At 42.0% G+C, this 20,232-nt stretch overlaps 1 protein-coding gene and 2 long non-coding RNA genes across 3 annotated transcripts; 1 reads left to right on the plus strand and 2 right to left on the minus strand.

The window, feature by feature from the left end:
* Positions 1 to 40: 40 nt before the first annotated feature.
* LOC128456716 (uncharacterized) lies at positions 41 to 2,760 on the plus strand. The gene is made up of 5 exons (XR_008341884.1): positions 41 to 160; positions 570 to 752; positions 1,372 to 1,458; positions 2,130 to 2,276; positions 2,513 to 2,760. It is a non-coding gene; the product is annotated as an uncharacterized LOC128456716 (long non-coding RNA).
* Positions 2,761 to 4,217: 1,457 nt separating this feature from the next.
* Positions 4,218 to 6,937, minus strand: LOC128456809 (uncharacterized). Its single transcript, XR_008341891.1, has 5 exons — positions 6,818 to 6,937; positions 6,226 to 6,408; positions 5,520 to 5,606; positions 4,702 to 4,848; positions 4,218 to 4,465 (listed from the first exon to the last, which is right to left on the minus strand). It is a non-coding gene; the product is annotated as an uncharacterized LOC128456809 (long non-coding RNA).
* Positions 6,938 to 8,926: 1,989 nt separating this feature from the next.
* LOC128446361 (serine/threonine-protein kinase pim-2-like) lies at positions 8,927 to 10,864 on the minus strand. The gene is made up of 6 exons (XM_053429385.1): positions 10,729 to 10,864; positions 10,434 to 10,528; positions 10,130 to 10,177; positions 9,793 to 10,014; positions 9,205 to 9,382; positions 8,927 to 9,111 (listed from the first exon to the last, which is right to left on the minus strand). The coding sequence occupies exons 1-6, from the start codon at positions 10,862 to 10,864 to the stop codon at positions 8,927 to 8,929; spliced, it is 864 nt and encodes a 287-aa protein (XP_053285360.1).
* Between the last annotated feature and the right edge of the window lie 9,368 nt (positions 10,865 to 20,232).

The raw sequence follows: 20,232 nt of genomic DNA on the forward strand, positions 1-20,232 counted from the left end.
CGGCCCGAGCGGCGCGAGCCGAGCGGCCCGAGTGCGCGAGCGGACATGACGTGTGGCTGTCGTAAAAACCCTATTTGTAAACAACCAGTCCTTTTAACTCGGGGCTGCGTCATAAACACGGCGCGCTTGGAAGACCACGATGTCATCTTCCTTCTGTCAGGTAAGTAGTTTATTGTTTTTAAAGATCGTTACGATCTAGGTTTACAGTCCGAGTGCGGAGAGAGTCCGTCAATCCACACTATGGACGCTGTTCATCAGCTAATACGCCATTGTTAGCCACATGCTTCAGCCCACGGTAGCCTGTGCTACCTGGGAGGTGAATACATGGTTGTTGAAAACCAGTTCAAGACGCTTAGCTCATCATTGAGGGACGCTACAATATAAATATAAACATGAATTTGATTTATGAATGCTTTAGATTAATAAGGAGTGTATTTCTCTACTATTACTCCACAATATCAGGTCAATTTGGTTTAATGTATAGTATGCACTATGACAATAATGTTTCCATGTTATGGAGTTGCGATTCATTTTATAAAACAATTGCTATTTTCTGTTTTTTAATCAAGGAGGATCCCAGTGAAGCTACAGGAGTTTCATTAACGTCAACAACTTGGACCGAACGGTTTGTTTTGCTTGATGAAGAGCAGGAAGGGCAGCCTGGAGAGAAAGAGAAGCCGGGTTGAGCCCACTACCATCATCCACGTACCACGAGGAAGATGAGGGAGAGAGATGATCCTACCATTAAAGAGGTACTTTTAAGTTACATACCAGAAACACCATTTTATATAATGTGCTAAATATACATTTTATTACATCCCCAAAGTACGCTTGCTGAAATACAAGTTTATATCACACTGAAAGAATTTTGATCAATCATGCTTCCCTGCTGTGATTGTTTAACTGGGAAAACAACTTTTTCCACAGGAAGGCAAGTAAATTTAAGGAATACATGTGCAAAGTTTTCCTCTGTTATGTATAATGATGACCCCCATCAAACATAATGTTAGCAATATTTACACCTTTTAATTTATACTGATTATTTCTGTCTACATGTGTGAATTTGCCTTCATTAGTTTCAGAAAAGAGCGATGATGTATCGGTCAGTGGGCGGCAGCACGAGACTCCGCAAACTAGTCTGTAAGCAAAGCAGACGAAGGCATCGAGGTTGCGGCCTGCCATCATTGTTATTTTTGCTTAAAGGGCCGAATATGTTTCATGCAGGAATATTAGCATTTCCCTTATATCTACCAAAACTGCTTGTTTCACAGACTGCAGTTTTGTTTTGATCCGATGTGGTGTGCAAATACAACCGTATCTGCAATGGGTTGTGGGGCATTAACATTTGTAACTCTAATTTTGTTTTGACAGACTGTGAAAAGAACGTTGAGAACATCACCACTCTACAGGAAGACACAGTCCAGTAATGGGTGTCAGAATTTCAGTAGTGAACGACAGGTACTGTGGAAAAATGTGTGTCATTGTTGTACAATGTCCTTTGACTCTGTTTACACAAGGTTAACACAAAAAGGTTTGATTGTAAACTGATATTGGTATGAATTCATGTTATTCTCCTCTTCACAAGAAACAAACAATCCAAATTACCTGCAGAAAGCCCTTGATGGACGCTTCAGCTGCATCGTCAGACTGGCCAGACAGCAAGATGCCAACTTTAATGCCAATTTATTTGTGTAACATTCTGTGACCAAATGTATAGATAACTTTTTGTAGATTGTAAAAAAGATAACCCATTTATTAAAAAAAAACTACACTAGAATTACCGCACTGCGTTGTATGACTCCGCTAACCAGTGCAATGTCCGTCTACATATTTCTACATATTTTCTCTCGTATAAATGACACTGTGTCTCTTGACAACTGAAACCATAAGATGAGGTCAGTGTGGCCTTGACCTTTTGACTTTAACACAAATACACAGTTAGACAATCCGAAAACATACAGTTATGCCAAAATATATTTTGTTTCACATTCTAGATGGCATAAGCAGAGACATCAACTCAGGAAAAATGTTTCTGTAGAAAAGAAAGCCCTGTACGTGTGTACGTATGTATACATACACACGTACAAACGCACTATTGAGACGTTTTGTTTTTTATCATATATTCTCAGGAAGGACTGATGCATTTACTGAGACGGGACGTGAGGGCCTACTCTGCGTGCTCAGAGTTCAAGCCCAGCAGGCTGCAGCGGTCCTGACATATTCCGGAACAGCAGCACAGTCTTTGGATGACTCCTCTGAAGATGAAACATGGCGAGGTACTTCTCCACTGATGAAGAACTGTGAGGGCTGTGATTAGCTACACTCTCTTGCTACAAGGCTACTCTTGCTACTCCCTGGCAGCCTTAGGAAGGCATTAGCTTGCTGTTGGGTAGCTGTTAGCTTCAGCATTTTTAGTTTTTAGCGGCCTGTGTGACGTTTATGTTTAAAACCAAAAAATCAGAGGGAACCATCTTCATAATTTAACACTATGGTTTGTTTGTGTGTCCTTCAGTTCTTCTCAAGAGAAGCAGTACAGGTGTGCCTCAGCTCCACGGTCCCTCCTGCAACCTCCACTCCTGATGCTAACCTCATGTCTCCATCACACCAAGCAGCAGACCTGGATTGACAGACCTTTCTCCAGAGCTGCCCCCTCCCTCTGAAACCCCCCTCTCCAAAACACTATTTGTGTAGTTTTTAAAGTATTTTTTGCATGAGAATTGTTGATCATAACATTTCCAGCAGATGCCTTAATGTAATGTTTGTGCACAATAAATTACATTGATCATAACATATTGGAATTTCCTTGCACTTCTACACCATGATATTGTCAGATAAGATGCTGATTACATTAAAGCAGTGAATGCTCTTCTTTAAGCAACATAAACACACAATGATCCAATGGATCGGAAGTAGAATGGGCACATTACATTCTGTAGAGAATGCCTCAGTAATTGAAGTCAGAAAATAACTTTCTTTATCTGAGGTTCCAGTCATTTATAGTCACAGCAAACCACACAGGTCTGGTTGTCTAGGGAAACCCATATCATATTGTTTAAGATGTGTAACATCAAGTTTGTGTATCAGTGCAAAATACATACCGTCATTAGTCAAGAGTTCACTCTCTTGTTTACACTAAATTTAGGTGACCCAGATGTTTCACAATGCATCTGATGCATTGTGAAATGAGAAACATTCTTAACATTAAAGAAATCAACACAGAGGATAGCAGTAGATGTTTGACTTCAATCCGTAGCTGATAATCAGCGGCCTGACTTATTCAAACACGTTAATACTACAATGAATGAGGCAGGGGTTTTCCATCAGAAATCATTTCTGGGATATTAATTTAAAAGATCTCCAGTATAAGTAAATGTGTTTTAAAATTGGTTTACATCCAAGTGAGAGGCTGTCCCATCACATGGATTTAAGACATATATATTGTTTGTATAAGCTGTCCCTCAGTTAAGTACTTGCACTTCTTGAAAAGCTCTATATAAATAAGATGTATTATTGTTTATACATTGCTTTATACATGTTTTCCTAAAAGTCACTGTAGATACGGAAACAACAGTATGGTTCAGGTGACAGTGAGTGGAATGTGAAGGTAATTCCAATGAGCTCAAGAGAAACCTAATGTGACGATATAGTTGATTTCTGATAGATAATCCCTGCCTCATTCATTGTGGTATTAATGTGTTTGGAAAAGTCAGGCTGCTGATTACCAGCTACTGATTTGAGTCAAACATCTATTGCTAGCCTCTGTGTTCATTTCTTTAATGTTAAGAATGTTTCTCATAAGACCTTATCAGATTGCATTGTGAAACATCTGGGTCACCTAAATTTAGTGTAAACAAGAGAGTGAACTCTTGACTAATGACGGTATGTATTTTGCACTGATACACAAACTTGATGTTACACATCTTAAACAATATGATATGGGTTTCCCTAGACAACCAGACCTGTGTGGTTTGCTGTGACTATAAATGACTGGAACCTCAGATAAAGAAAGTTATTTTCTGACTTCAATTACTGAGGCATTCTCTACAGAATGTAATGTGCCCATTCTACTTCCGATCCATTGGATCATTGTGTGTTTATGTTGCTTAAAGAAGAGCATTCACTGCTTTAATGTAATCAGCATCTTATCTGACAATATCATGGTGTAGAAGTGCAAGGAAATTCCAATATGTTATGATCAATGTAATTTATTGTGCACAAACATTACATTAAGGCATCTGCTGGAAATGTTATGATCAACAATTCTCATGCAAAAAATACTTTAAAAACTACACAAATAGTGTTTTGGAGAGGGGGGTTTCAGAGGGAGGGGGCAGCTCTGGAGAAAGGTCTGTCAATCCAGGTCTGCTGCTTGGTGTGATGGAGACATGAGGTTAGCATCAGGAGTGGAGGTTGCAGGAGGGACCGTGGAGCTGAGGCACACCTGTACTGCTTCTCTTGAGAAGAACTGAAGGACACACAAACAAACCATAGTGTTAAATTATGAAGATGGTTCCCTCTGATTTTTTGGTTTTAAACATAAACGTCACACAGGCCGCTAAAAACTAAAAATGCTGAAGCTAACAGCTACCCAACAGCAAGCTAATGCCTTCCTAAGGCTGCCAGGGAGTAGCAAGAGTAGCCTTGTAGCAAGAGAGTGTAGCTAATCACAGCCCTCACAGTTCTTCATCAGTGGAGAAGTACCTCGCCATGTTTCATCTTCAGAGGAGTCATCCAAAGACTGTGCTGCTGTTCCGGAATATGTCAGGACCGCTGCAGCCTGCTGGGCTTGAACTCTGAGCACGCAGAGTAGGCCCTCACGTCCCGTCTCAGTAAATGCATCAGTCCTTCCTGAGAATATATGATAAAAAACAAAACGTCTCAATAGTGCGTTTGTACGTGTGTATGTATACATACGTACACACGTACAGGGCTTTCTTTTCTACAGAAACATTTTTCCTGAGTTGATGTCTCTGCTTATGCCATCTAGAATGTGAAACAAAATATATTTTGGCATAACTGTATGTTTTCGGATTGTCTAACTGTGTATTTGTGTTAAAGTCAAAAGGTCAAGGCCACACTGACCTCATCTTATGGTTTCAGTTGTCAAGAGACACAGTGTCATTTATACGAGAGAAAATATGTAGAAATATGTAGACGGACATTGCACTGGTTAGCGGAGTCATACAACGCAGTGCGGTAATTCTAGTGTAGTTTTTTTTTAATAAATGGGTTATCTTTTTTACAATCTACAAAAAGTTATCTATACATTTGGTCACAGAATGTTACACAAATAAATTGGCATTAAAGTTGGCATCTTGCTGTCTGGCCAGTCTGACGATGCAGCTGAAGCGTCCATCAAGGGCTTTCTGCAGGTAATTTGGATTGTTTGTTTCTTGTGAAGAGGAGAATAACATGAATTCATACCAATATCAGTTTACAATCAAACCTTTTTGTGTTAACCTTGTGTAAACAGAGTCAAAGGACATTGTACAACAATGACACACATTTTTCCACAGTACCTGTCGTTCACTACTGAAATTCTGACACCCATTACTGGACTGTGTCTTCCTGTAGAGTGGTGATGTTCTCAACGTTCTTTTCACAGTCTGTCAAAACAAAATTAGAGTTACAAATGTTAATGCCCCACAACCCATTGCAGATACGGTTGTATTTGCACACCACATCGGATCAAAACAAAACTGCAGTCTGTGAAACAAGCAGTTTTGGTAGATATAAGGGAAATGCTAATATTCCTGCATGAAACATATTCGGCCCTTTAAGCAAAAATAACAATGATGGCAGGCCGCAACCTCGATGCCTTCGTCTGCTTTGCTTACAGACTAGTTTGCGGAGTCTCGTGCTGCCGCCCACTGACCGATACATCATCGCTCTTTTCTGAAACTAATGAAGGCAAATTCACACATGTAGACAGAAATAATCAGTATAAATTAAAAGGTGTAAATATTGCTAACATTATGTTTGATGGGGGTCATCATTATACATAACAGAGGAAAACTTTGCACATGTATTCCTTAAATTTACTTGCCTTCCTGTGGAAAAAGTTGTTTTCCCAGTTAAACAATCACAGCAGGGAAGCATGATTGATCAAAATTCTTTCAGTGTGATATAAACTTGTATTTCAGCAAGCGTACTTTGGGGATGTAATAAAATGTATATTTAGCACATTATATAAAATGGTGTTTCTGGTATGTAACTTAAAAGTACCTCTTTAATGGTAGGATCATCTCTCTCCCTCATCTTCCTCGTGGTACGTGGATGATGGTAGTGGGCTCAACCCGGCTTCTCTTTCTCTCCAGGCTGCCCTTCCTGCTCTTCATCAAGCAAAACAAACCGTTCGGTCCAAGTTGTTGACGTTAATGAAACTCCTGTAGCTTCACTGGGATCCTCCTTGATTAAAAAACAGAAAATAGCAATTGTTTTATAAAATGAATCGCAACTCCATAACATGGAAACATTATTGTCATAGTGCATACTATACATTAAACCAAATTGACCTGATATTGTGGAGTAATAGTAGAGAAATACACTCCTTATTAATCTAAAGCATTCATAAATCAAATTCATGTTTATATTTATATTGTAGCGTCCCTCAATGATGAGCTAAGCGTCTTGAACTGGTTTTCAACAACCATGTATTCACCTCCCAGGTAGCACAGGCTACCGTGGGCTGAAGCATGTGGCTAACAATGGCGTATTAGCTGATGAACAGCGTCCATAGTGTGGATTGACGGACTCTCTCCGCACTCGGACTGTAAACCTAGATCGTAACGATCTTTAAAAACAATAAACTACTTACCTGACAGAAGGAAGATGACATCGTGGTCTTCCAAGCGCGCCGTGTTTATGACGCAGCCCCGAGTTAAAAGGACTGGTTGTTTACAAATAGGGTTTTTACGACAGCCACACGTCATGTCCGCTCGCGCACTCGGGCCGCTCGGCTCGCGCCGCTCGGGCCGCTCGGCTCGCGCACTCGGGCCGGCCTCGGTATGAACAGACTCGCAGGTTCCTTCTCATTAGAGATGTAATCTAGCCTCAAATATTGCTATTATATAACATGAATAACATTCACGATCACTGAAGGACACCACGCAGGGACTGTGATTTAAACACCACGCTGCGCCGTGGTGGCATGGCAACCGTCATAGCAACGATAAACACATGCGTGATAACTATTAAAATATTTATCATAAGCACGAACTGGCTGAAGACTGTGGAAGCAAAGAGCACATTTCTCAGTAGAAATGGTGTCAGAATGTATTTTTATGCCCAAACTAAGTTACAAAATTATATTTTTATCTGAAAAAACAAGGAATCTCCGCCATGTTTTCCTCTCCGCAGACGGGAGCTTGAGAGTCACGTGACGTGAGAACACGCCAATGCAAAACAATGGGAGGACTAAATGTTACCATCTCACAATCTGAGAGGCCAGATTGTGAGATGGTAACGTCGTTCCAAGTGGACCAACGTTGCCATTGAACGTTTTCTGATGAGACTGGGTTGACATATGAGTTGAAATTTGAATAAAAACATTTCCATCAGTTTCTTCCTTTATTTTTGTCGACCCATGCTGGGGAAAAAGAAAAGACTGAAAACTATTCACAAAAGTGCGTGTGCATGGCTGTGCGCAACATTATATAACACCTCCAGGTTCGGTGGGGTCACCATCTCTGGCACCGTTATTATGGGTGGGTTATAAATCCGGGAGGGTCAGAAAGGGGAGAGTGACGGGAAACTGAAGACGGACAGGCTGATCTAAGGCAGTTGGAGTGGCAATGAACGCTACAACCTACTCTAGTCGAAGTGGGGATTTTAGAGTTGTAGCAAGGGATTGAGATGCTACTCTGTGATCCTATATTAGGGTCCATGAAGTTCTCCTCGGCACCTGAATCCACCAGGGCCGTGAGGGGGAGAGAGAGTGAATTAGTCGTGGGCTTGGCATCTAGAAAAATTCTGGACGGGTCCTGTTGGTGGAGGATTGTGTCTGGCCCAACACGGTGCCTCCTTTGCCTGATGAGCCTAATCCTTTTGGTCGTCCAGAGCACTGGGTGAGGGTTTGGCCAGGCTGGCAGCAGTACAGACAGAGCCTCCCTCTAAATCTCTGGTGACGTTCTGCAGCAGTTAGCCGAGCTCACCCCAGCTGCCTGGGCTCCTCAGTGGCTTCAGCTGAGGTCGAGCGAGGTAATTGATCAGGTACTGGTAAACAGGCTGAGGTTCTAGTGAGTGATGATGGGGTTTATAGGCGACCTGCTCTCTCTCTCTCTCTCTTTTTCTCACTCTAATGCGATTATCTAGTCTGATAGCTAAAGAAATCAATCCATGTAATGTTTCAGTATCATCTTTGACCGCTAATTCATCCTTAATGATATCAGCTAGACCCTGTGAGAATACACTCTGCGAAGCGAGCACATCCCAGCCGCTCTCCGTGGCCGGAGTGCGGAACTCGAGTAGTCAGCGACAGAACATGAGCCCTGTCAGAGTGAAAGCAAGCGACTGGCTGCCTCCTTGCCCCTAACTGGTTGGTCAAAAACTTTGAGAGTTTGCCTTCTCTGCTTGCTTATAATGTTAATGTGTGTGTGTGTGTGTGTGTGTGTGTGTGTGTGTGTGTGTGTGTGTGTGTGTGTGTTTGTGTTTGAATGTAAAAGTTGTATGTTCAACATTTCAACTTTATTCCCAGTCTAAAAAAAATAATAATCAAACATGTTTGAGGATGGGGGGTTTAACCACGGGTGCTGCTGCAGTTGTTTGAGCGTAATTCGGTCCTGAGGCTTAGAAGCCAAACACCTCCTCAACAAGTCCTGGCATTCTGTGAAGAGAGAGGACAGACAAAGAGAAAGTAAGACTGGAATCTAGAGTGAGGGACTTTAACATGAAGGGAACATAATATTTGCACATTAATAAACTCAGGCTAGTCCTTACCATGGGACAGCTCACTCCTAATTTGAATTTCCTTCTTGAGGAACCCTTGGGTGGAAAACCGTATGGATTCATCTAGCATCTCAAAAAGCAGTGCCCCCAACTGCCAGACTGTGATGGGGCCGGGCCTGTACTCCCTTCTGATGAGAAACTCTGGAGGAGCACGAGTTTTGGTTCCTACAATATGCAAGATAGAATGAGGAGCAGATTGAGAATAGCTCCAGAGATCAACAGATTAATGAAAAGAAGGATTAGGAGACATGCAAGTACCAGGCAAGTAGTAGTATTGGATGTTGTTGAAAATGCAGCCAGATCCGAAGTCAGTGATCCGCACTCGAGGAACAGCAGAGCCCAATTCAACCACAATATTTTCTGGTTTGAGATCTCGGTGGAAGACGCCCTTTTTCTGTAAATCGATGGCTGCCTCCAACAGCTGTTTCATGATCATCTGAAACAGATTAAGAGACACACCTTGTGCTTACTTAGGTGCTTGTAAAGGTACGAGGTGGCACTGACAAACAAGGGTTATTTAGTAGCTGCTCTGGATCGTACAAGAGCTATGGACTCATAAAATCAAGTATTAAGTTTAATTTTCTATTTTGTCCTGACCACTTAAAAGACTAAGCTGAGCTCCAAAGGCCTTTCTTAATTCTGGGAGCAGCAACTAAAATTACAACCTGAGTACAAGGTTTATTTAGTGGCTCTTTTGGAGCTTTTGATCATATCACGTGATCTCCAATTTGTTTTGAAATTGCTTTCTCGACCTTCCAACCAATAATAAATCCATTAGTTACAACTTTATAGTGGAGGTCACTAGAACATGCAACTCAAAGAAATACGCTCCACCAACATCAGTACCTTTGCCTTGCTCTCGTCCCTCAGATCAATGTTCTCCTTCATGTAGCACAGGAGGTTTTCACTGAGGATTGGTTTCTCCATCACTAAAACAATAACAGTGTCCAAGTCATACCACTCCAGTAAATTCACGGCCGCAGATTTGCCCACCAACTCTGGTCCACCGGCGGCTTTGTGCATAAGGACGACCTCTGTGGGGATATAATACCGCCTCCCCCTTAACCTCTAAAGGAAAAAGCACATGCGTTTTCCTAATCAACAACAGAGACACAAGGAAAACAAAAAAGCTCAAGAGTGATTTCAACAGTTTAGTGCTGAGTCATCAGGTCAGGTCACTCACCACTGCAAGACGTACCACTTTGGGTTCACGGAGGTATTTTATCACCACCTACAGGACAGATCATGAGCATGTGAGTTGTGAGAGTACACAAATTATACACAGAAAAGCAGGTAACCGTGGAACAATTTCCAAATATATTAAACTATTTGCTTTTTAACGAATGGTAAACAAGGAATGACTTAATGGTGCACCTTAATGAATCATCAATGCACAATGATGTTGGATATATAATTGGCCCCTCTGTGTTAATTGTGGCCCCTTTATGGCCCCTGATTTAGAAAAATCCTAGACTGGTTATACTTACTGAAAATCCATCTGATGTTCTCACGCCAGCATAAACACATACAGAGCTTGACTGTTCAAGCCTTAGACCCCACTGGTATTTGGCCTCGAGGTCACCTACACAGACAAACACAGTTTTACTATAGTCATTAAAAAACTGACGACATTAGTGCGTCTAATTTAACATTTAATATTTTTCCAGGACTGACACAGCAGGAAGTCCTCCATAGAATTCTCTGCGAGTGAGTATTGAGAGCAACTACTGATCTCAATTTAAGCCTGATCTTATTGCTTCAATTCAAAAGCAGCTACCCTACTTCTGTAGGTATTGCCCAATAGCAACTTGATCTCATCTTGGGAGAATCCATCTGAGCTTGGGGCGCTCTCCGCTGGCATCTTGGCTGATTCACCATTGTTGGCATCAGTGTTGTACAACTGCAACTCAAGGACCATGCTGGAACCTCTCCACTTTTTGCCTGGTGAATCCTCTTCTTAGGTGGCAACTCTTTTCATGGGAAACGACATGTACACATTATGGAGTGTCAGCCAGCCCGGATGCACCTCGTAGATACACTTCTGGTTTAAAAAGAAACTGCCACTGATATGTAAAGGAAGCTGCCTTTGATGACTTTGTTGCCACACTGTTTGGAGGCTGAGGCATTAGTTTATGATACACAACTGCGCATTACAAATTACTCCAGAAAAAATTACTTTGTGGGGTTTTGAATTTCCTGCCAGCTTTGGTGGGAATTTGAGCTTGTCTAGGACCTGAAAAAGCCCAAAAAGGGTGCTCGGGACCTAATAAATACAACTGAAACTATTTTCTCCTACAATGTGGCTCATTGATCTCATTAATGTGCTTTGAGGCAAAGATGAAGCTTTTTGGCAGAAATGAATACATAGATATAGTCCTATAAATTTAAATATATTTCACAGTTTACTTTCAGGCATTATAGACATTGACTTGGTATCGTTACACTGAGTGATGCACACACGTCCACACTACTCCAATGGGTGGCTCTTAATTAGAGACAGGCTGTGGCGCGGGATAGGAGTGACGGCAGCCACAGTGAGGAGGCACCGGGGTCTGAGCGTATCAAGAGGGTCACGGCTACGCCACCCTCTCTGTTTGCTGACAACCAGAGAAGAATACTGATCTCATCTTACGCACTGGAGGTTTACCATAAAAAGAAAGGGAGAGGAAGAGGCCGCCAATGGAATAAAAAAATCTCTCTGGGCTTCATAATGCCCTTTCGGATTTGTTTGTTGATTTGATGTGTGTATGTGTGTGTGTGTGTGTGTGTGTGTGTTAGGCTCTAAAACCTGAATGCATTTTCCCATCTGTTTACACCAATGTAAACCTGATTTTGTTTATCTCGTTTGGTGGAGAAAAAGCCATGAAGATGTTGTTTTCTATTGCTTTTTGGCTTCTGTATCTGAGCATGTTTGCCCACGTGTATGTATGTATCCTTTTGGAGGAGCATTGTGATGAAGTGGGTAGCACTCTCACCTAACAGCAAGGGGGCTCCCAGTTTGCATGTTGGCTCTCAGATTTACTGGTGACCTGTCCTGGGTGAACCCGTCTTTCACCAATGTCAGCTGGGATTGGCTCGTGCCCCACCGTGACCCTCAAAGGATAAGCGATATAGATGATGGATGGATGGATAAACCCTTTTCCTTATCTCTTTTTTCACAGGGTATGGCAGGTGTAAGTGTTACTGCTGACACACACAACCATGGACTTTACTAGGAACACCTGTTCAACTGCTTATTTCTGGAAGTTATCCAGTCAGCCAATCACGAGGCTGCAGTCCAATGCATGCAATCGTGCAGATACACGTCAGCGGCTGCAGTTCATCAGAATGGCGGAGAAATGTGATATTTTGGCAACTTTGGTTGATTTGGGTATTTCTAAAACTCCTGATATCACCGGATGTCCACACCCTGGTCTCTAGGTAACGAGAAACAATCGAACCAGCAGCAGTTCAGTGAACACAGTCGATTAGAGAAGGGACCAGACTGGATGGAGCTGAAAGAAAAGCTTTGTTGTGTCCGTTAACCACTTGTTTCAGCTGTGGAGAGCAGGTAAGCATTCTTAGAAATGGAGCGATGCTTGCGAACTAGTTCAGGCAGCCAATTTGAGCTGCGCTGCTACAATCATGTGAAATGCCTCATCCTCCACAATCCTCCATAATACACACCCCCCTCATTTGGCAGCCTTATCAAGCTGCACAAATTTCCCATCATCCCCTTTGCTTGCCCCCCCCCACGCTGCTGCGTCAGTGTTGCTGCCGGTTGTTCCAGCCCCTCCACCACCCCATCATTCAAATGTGAGCTCCGACAGGGGGGTTATAAGTATTTGCTCATCACTCCTATTATATCGTAGTAATCATATTTACGGCAGTAATGGGAGCCAAAACGGTAAACACTAACTTCTGCTGCTGCAGTAAACATTTCAATTGTCTGACTGAGTAAACAACATGTTGAACCTTGAAGTGAAGGAGCTCACTAAGACAGTGATTTTCAACCAGTGTGCCGCGGCACAGTGTGCCGTGAGAGATCGTCAGGTGTGCCGTGGGAAATTATCTAATATCTAGTGTTGCACCGAAGTATCGGCAGATATTTGCCTCGTTTACCGACATCTGCACATCGGTAATAAACTTGACTTTCACCGATATCATTGGTATTTGTGGTTAAACCGCTGGGCAGGTGCCGCGGCTGGGGGAGCAGTCGCCCTCCTCTCCACGGCCGGAGACTCGGCGTGCGGCACGCCTCAACGTTTTTTTTTTTTGGGGGGGGGGGGGGGGTCCTATTCCGCTGTGCCTCACGGCGTCAGTGGTGCGGGGTGCTTTCTTTCTCTTGGACCGTGGGGCGGTGTCCGTCGCCGGTGCGGAAGGCGGTCCGTTGGAGGGGACCGGGTACGGCGGTCGGCGGCGGCGACTCTGGACGCGTGTCGGGCCCTTCTCGCGGATCACCTCAGCTACAGCGCCTGCTGGGGGAACCCTCCGTTAGCGCGGGGGGCCCCTTCCGGCGGTGCGCCTCCGCTGGCGCCTAGCAGCTGACTCTGGTGCGGACCAGGGGAATCCGACTGTTTAATTAAAACAAAGCATCGCGAAGGCCCACGGTGGGTGTTGACTCGATGTGATTTCTGCCCGGTGCTCTGAATGTCAAAGTGAAGAAATTCAATGAAGCGCGGGTAAACGGCGGGAGTAACTATTGGCACTCAAAACAGGTCAATCTGTTTTAGACAGGGTTAGAAGGTCCTGTTTTAAATGATCCTTGTGGTATTTTGACCAAAATATGTTACAGACATTTCATTAAGACCCCAAAGAACCATATCAACTGTGATAAAATGGGTATAATATGTCTCCGTTAAATAAAGTTTAGTTAAATCAAAGATTGTTTCATAAATCTGATTCAATTTGTGCTCATTAAAAGGTAAGAGTAAGAAAGGGCTGAAATAATTTAAAATAGTGCTTTTTAATACATTTAGAAATTATATTACTAACTATATGTATTATATGTACTGTGTTAGTCCATAGAGTGTCATTTTGGTTGGTGGTGTGCCCCAGGATTTTGTAAATGTAAAAAATGTGCCGCGGCTCAAAAAAGGTTGAAATTCACTGCACTAAGACATCAGGCTCACTAAAAGCAGACAGGTGAAGACTGGACAAATGTCTGATGATGCTGGTGAGGGGAATCTTTTCTTGTCACAAATAGGACCCAGCCATTTAATCATGGTCTGAATGTCAAAGCCTTTCTGAGTCTTGTTGCTGACCGTGTTCATCCCCCTATGGCCACAGTTAACCTTCCTCTAATTGATACTTCTAGCAGGATAATGCATGATGTCACGAAGCAAGAGTTTCCAACTGGTTTCATGATCATGGCAGTGAGTGGAGTGTTGCCATTTAACTGATTTTCAGTATTTCTCCTTCTCCTCATGCACTTTATTTAAGTGCTTTTTGTACCTGTGTTCGTTTGTGTGTGCAGTTACTGCAAAATTACGTTACTTTATTAAGACAAATCCCACTGTGAACCAAAGATTTGCTTGGATACAGGAGCATACAACAACAATTATTTCTTAATCTAACATTAGATATCTGAAGACTTTTCAAGAAAAATATCACAACTATGACTACATGAGTAGAGCTAACATTCACAGTGTCACTGCACACTTTCCTGCTGCAGTGAAACTCAATTGACCATTTATTCTCATCTCAGCACAATAAAAGAAGGATACAAAGTTGTACGAAGGATAAGCGGCACAGATAAGGGATGGATGGATACAGTTTTTAAGTATTCAGTATTAGATATCTTCTAAATGTTTCTTAAATATATTAAGACATTAATATTAATAAACTAATGACAGTGAAAGATAATATAATCCCTCTGTAGGCTGAGAGTATCACTGAACAGCTGAAGGAGGCTGAATTGTTCCCAAAACTTTGCTCAATGAATATTTAACATTTGACGATGTGTGAGAACGGAGAAAGGTTCCAGCACATATTTGCCTGTTCTCGGTGTAAAGTTGTGAGTCTCTGTGGCATAAAACTGGAGGAGCAAAGCGTTCGGTCATCTTCACCCTGTCAGCACAAAGACAAAGAGCTGCCTCCGAGCAAGCAGAGCTGGTCAGAGGTGAGGAACACACACACACACACACACACATACAGAGACGGAACCATGTGTGGTGACAAGTCGCCCCTCCCAACACACACGCACGCACACACACAAACATATTATTAGATACAAACAGATACAGAGACAAAACCATGTGTGGTGACAAGTTGCCCCTCCAACACACACACACACACACACACACACACACACACACACACACACACACACACACACACACACAATTGTTCACTAGAGACAAGGCTGGCTCATACCTGGCTTGAGCGCCCTTGTCTTGATCTTCAGGCCTGGCCACCGTTAATGGAAACAGAACAGTGGCTACACATGCACGCAAGCACACGTACACACACACACACACACACACGCACAAAAAGGGAGAAAACAATACATCAGGAAGCTACTTCTTCACCAACAAGCCCACACATAATCGCTGTCTCACATTGTTGCCAAAGTATTTATCCTTCTGCAATTTTTACAATAAATATCTTTGAGTTCTGCATTGAGTTCTTTGAGTTTTTTTTCTTCTGTGTGTCCTGATTTCCATTGTAAAGCCCTACTATCTAATACAAACAACACAATATACAAATTTGAATCCAGTGATATGTTTTCTGTACTCTTATTTCCTAAAATTGATTAAATTAGTATGTCACTCACACAGAAAAACAGAAACTGCTGTGATGAACCTGCTGTACACAGCTCCAAACAGCAGCCAGAATCCCCCCCCCCCCCAAAGATGCACATTCAAATAAATGCTTAATTTAAGATACATATTTCAATGGTAAAAAATATTTCTAATCCCAGTTCTTCCACTTTTACTATCTGTAGCTTATCTCTCTCACTAATATATTTAGTAAAGTATTCATATAAGCCTGTTGGGTGTATGTTTAGTATGTGTAGTGTGTTATTGAGTCTAGTATGTCCCACTTCGGTCCTTCTGTCAGTCCTCACTGTGCTCACTTCCTGCTGTACTGCATAAAGGTGTCTCCCTTTCTGAACTACATCCCAGCTCTGCTGCCATTCTTTCATAATGTTTCCTTTTGATTATTGTTTTTGTTACTTGCTAAGTGAAATGTTCATGACTTCTTCATGATGTATTGCTTGCTAAGCCAATAAATTCACCCCTTCATTGCCCCTTATTACTCTATGTGCCGGTATCCACATAGGACACTAATTACTTTAGCGAAACTAATGATGAGCACGAATATGTAAACAAAAGCACCTTCCTGACCTGTAACTGTAATGCTGCCGGAAATCGCTACCATCTTCACCATGTAAACTGACAATTGGTCCAAGGTTCTCCTGTTCACTGACATTTTTAATCTGGTATTTTGACACAAAAAACCTGCTATTCCTGTAATAGGGTCTTTGGATCCATGTAATGCAACAATTGTTTTGTTTAATGCATGCAATCTATCTTCAACCAAAACTGCTGAATTGCCACAATCTTTACGTCCTTGCACTTTCTCCAGTAAGTAGAATTTTTATTTATTGGCGACAGCCCTGACTGGATGTCCTCTCCAGCCTTTATAGCTTTTTATGGCCCGAGCACTGACAGTGGGAGGCCCTATTGAAATTGTAAGGATTATTCTGAGCATAGTGAATGGGCTTTTTGAGGGCTTCAATGTATTTGCATATTTGCACAAATTGCACTATTGTTTTTTTTTTTATTTCTCTCTTCATCTGTAAATATATATATTTATATATATATATATTTAATTTTCTATTTTAAATGTTGATATTGTGGCAAGACAAGGAAAGGCAGAGACGCAGGTACTGTTTACTGTGGTTTATTCAGTAACAAGGAAGAACTCCACATGTTCCCCATACGGGAAGTATATATAGCTACAGCCTCTAACATTACCCATCAACCCACTGGGTGAGAGGACACACCCCTGAGTGCACGCCACAATATTCTATTTTATTCTATTTTATACTATCCGCATTTTTACTTTGACATACTTGTCCTAGGGCTTTCATCAGATCAACTTAAAATTCAGATGAGTATTCATTGGTCTATCTCCCTCAGACTACATGTGTGTATTAACAGCTTCTCCCCTCCCTGCAGACATTCAGATGGTTTTAAGGAATGAGCGTGGCAAAATCACTGACTAGCGCCCCCTATAGGGCATCCCCGGCACAACGATTGGCCTACATCTACAAAAATGGATAGGGACATGTGTCTTTTCATGACAAAGAAATAAGTCTCTTGGATAGATATGCTAGACCAAAAAGGAAGCCCGCCATTTTGTATTTGGTGGCCATTTTGGACATTTTCTACAATTTTACTCTAATGAACTAGTCATAGGGCTTTCATCAGATGAACTTCAACTTCTGGGAATGTCACCTAAACAAGATGGAAATATAAACTGACTGGGTAACTTGATTTCATCACACGATGTGACCGTGGCGTGGTGTCAAAGTTTGATTACAAGCCATTATATTATGATGTTCTGGACCATGAATCCTTTGATGCTGAGCCGTAGACAAACAACTCCACTCCTTCAGTGTCATTGTTCAAAGATCAAAGGAATCTTTATGTCTTGTTTTATTTTATTTATATAAATGATTATTAAAAACATTTATTTTAACATTTTGTGATTCTAAAATTCTGATTGACCATGATATATGTACTTAAGCCTATACTTCAATACAAAATAAACAAAATTATTCACTATCCAGTACAAACCGCTGCTAAGATCTTTCCTAAAAACACTATCTCATTTTATGACAATCTTCATGCAAAGTTAGATATCAGATCAGTACAATCCTGCTAACACTGTTAGTATTTGTTCAAATTGCAGCAGATTTACAGTATGCACATTGAGATCACTTGATAGAAAATGTTCTATCTCATTAACATTAAACATTTTAATTGACTGTAAATGGACAACAATGATACATCCCACAAAGACAAACAAGCTGATAGAAGATGTCACGTTCACCATCAACACACACTCAATAACTCACAATGACAAAATCAAATGTATTTAAAATAAAATAACATGGAATATCGCTTTTATAAAAGTTCAGTCAGGAACAGGCTCCACTTGTATAAACGCTCCCAGGACAATGCAGAAAAATCCCCAGGACACTGATGAACATTTTACACTTTGGAAATCCTTGTAATGACTCGGAACTAGAAAAGGTGGAGGCTTGGATAGTGGAGGTTAAACCAGTGACAGTGGTGTGAGGCAGCACTGGTGGAGCAGGGACCAGTTTGTCATATTGTAAATGGACAGCCTTGATTGTGAATCAGCTGCTGGGGCACGTGACTGCTCCAGAGCTTTGTCGTACAATGTAATGTAGGACAAAGGGTTTCTCTCATGTATGATTCCTCATATGTTTTTTTAGATGGTCCCTTTGGCGAAATCCTTTATCACAGTCAGAGCAACTAAACGGTTTCTCTCCTGTATGAATCCTCATATGTCTATTTAGATGGCTCCTTTGGTTAAATCCTTTATCACACTCAGAGCAACTAAACGGTTTCAATCCTGTATGAATCCCCATATGTCTATTTAGATAGCTCCTTTGGTTAAATCCTTTATCACACTCAGAGCAACTAAACGGTTTCAATCCTGTATGAATCCCCATATGTCTATTTAGATAGCTCCTTTGGTTAAATCCTTTATCACACTCAGAGCAACTAAACGGTTTCAATCCTGTATGAATCCCCATATGTGTATTTAGATGGCACTTTTGGATAAATTTTTTACCACACTCAGAGCAACTAAATGGTTTCTCTCCTGTATGAATCCTCATATGTCTATTTAGATCGCCCCTACGGATAAATCTTTTACCACACTCAGAGCAACTAAACAATTTTTTTTCTGTCTTAAATCCAATATCACTTAGAGACTGTTTGTTATTTCTTGCATTTAAACCAGTCTGAGGTTCCCTGGTCTCCATCCAATCCTCACTGTCTTCAGTCTCAGAAGACTCTCCAGTCTTGTCCTCAGTACCTTGTTGTAAATGTCCATCAGAACCTGAGTTCCTGGCTGATTCTCGTCCTCCACAGTCAGCTATGTTCACCTTTGTCTCACTCGAATTAAGCTTTGACGATTTAAGTTTCTCTTCAGCTTCTTCACTCTTCACAGCGACATGAGTCAATGTGAACTTGATATCAGCCTCCTCCAGTCCTTGAAGCTGCTGTCCATCCTGATTGGTCCAGGGTTCCTCCTGTTCCTCTTTAATGTAGGGGGGCATTGGGTCCTCCCGGTCCACAAGGGGGCTCCACTTCTGCTGCTCAGGGGGAACCTCTTCTTCATTCACCATCAGTTGCTGGACGTCTGCAGGACACACTGAAACACAAATACACACGTTTATCATTTCAGAGTTTCCTGAAGTGTTTTGAAAAACTAGTTTTGTGTCCTTTAATGTCAACTGTTGTGATTTTGAACGATCACATTCAGGAAGTAGAGATGATGAGGTCGTTTACAGTTTGAGGCCAAATAACCAATTGTTATTTGGAGGCCAGGGCGAGGGGACGTTAGCTAGTTGGTGAAGCTGCTTTCAGACAAGATCTGTGGGTAAAACTCAGAGAAATGTGTCCATACTTTCTGTTTCAGACATGAGCAACACAGCAGCAGGTTGTCTGCACAGACTTGTTCACAACAGCATCAAATCCTAGGGAAGCGTTTTTTCTACGGACTGACCTGCTCTTTGCAGCTGGACTATATCCTTCATCACGTCATCGAGCAGCCTCTTCTGATGGCTGATCACCCGCTGGGACCGCTCCTCTCTGTCTTCGTACTCTGCAAAGGTTTCCTCAAGCCGCGCGAGGATCTCCTCCCCCGCCGCCGTGAGCCGCTCGGTGAGCATTGCTCACACTGCCGGGACTTGATCCTTTCCTTCTCCTTTCTCCATTAAATTAAATAAACTCTTGGTTAAGGATGAATCTTTGTCATATCTCGATGTTAACAAGGTTTGTGGAAATGTCCCTATTCTGAGAGAGAGAGAGAGAGATGTCGACTTTGCAAGACATAGAGATTCGTATAGGTCTATAGCCACTGACACTGTCACTAAAGGAGTGGAGTTGTTTGTTGACGGCTCAGCATCAAAGGATTCATGGTACGTGTATGTCCGAGATACAGAACATCGTGTTTTGATGACGTGTTATCAAACTTTGACGCCACGCCACGGTCACACCATGTGACAATCGAGAGCTGTATAGAAGGAGGAACTAGTGG

The sequence above is a fragment of the Pleuronectes platessa genome, chromosome 2, assembly GCF_947347685.1.
Source record: "Pleuronectes platessa chromosome 2, fPlePla1.1, whole genome shotgun sequence".
NCBI classification, from domain to species: Eukaryota; Metazoa; Chordata; class Actinopteri; order Pleuronectiformes; family Pleuronectidae; genus Pleuronectes; species Pleuronectes platessa.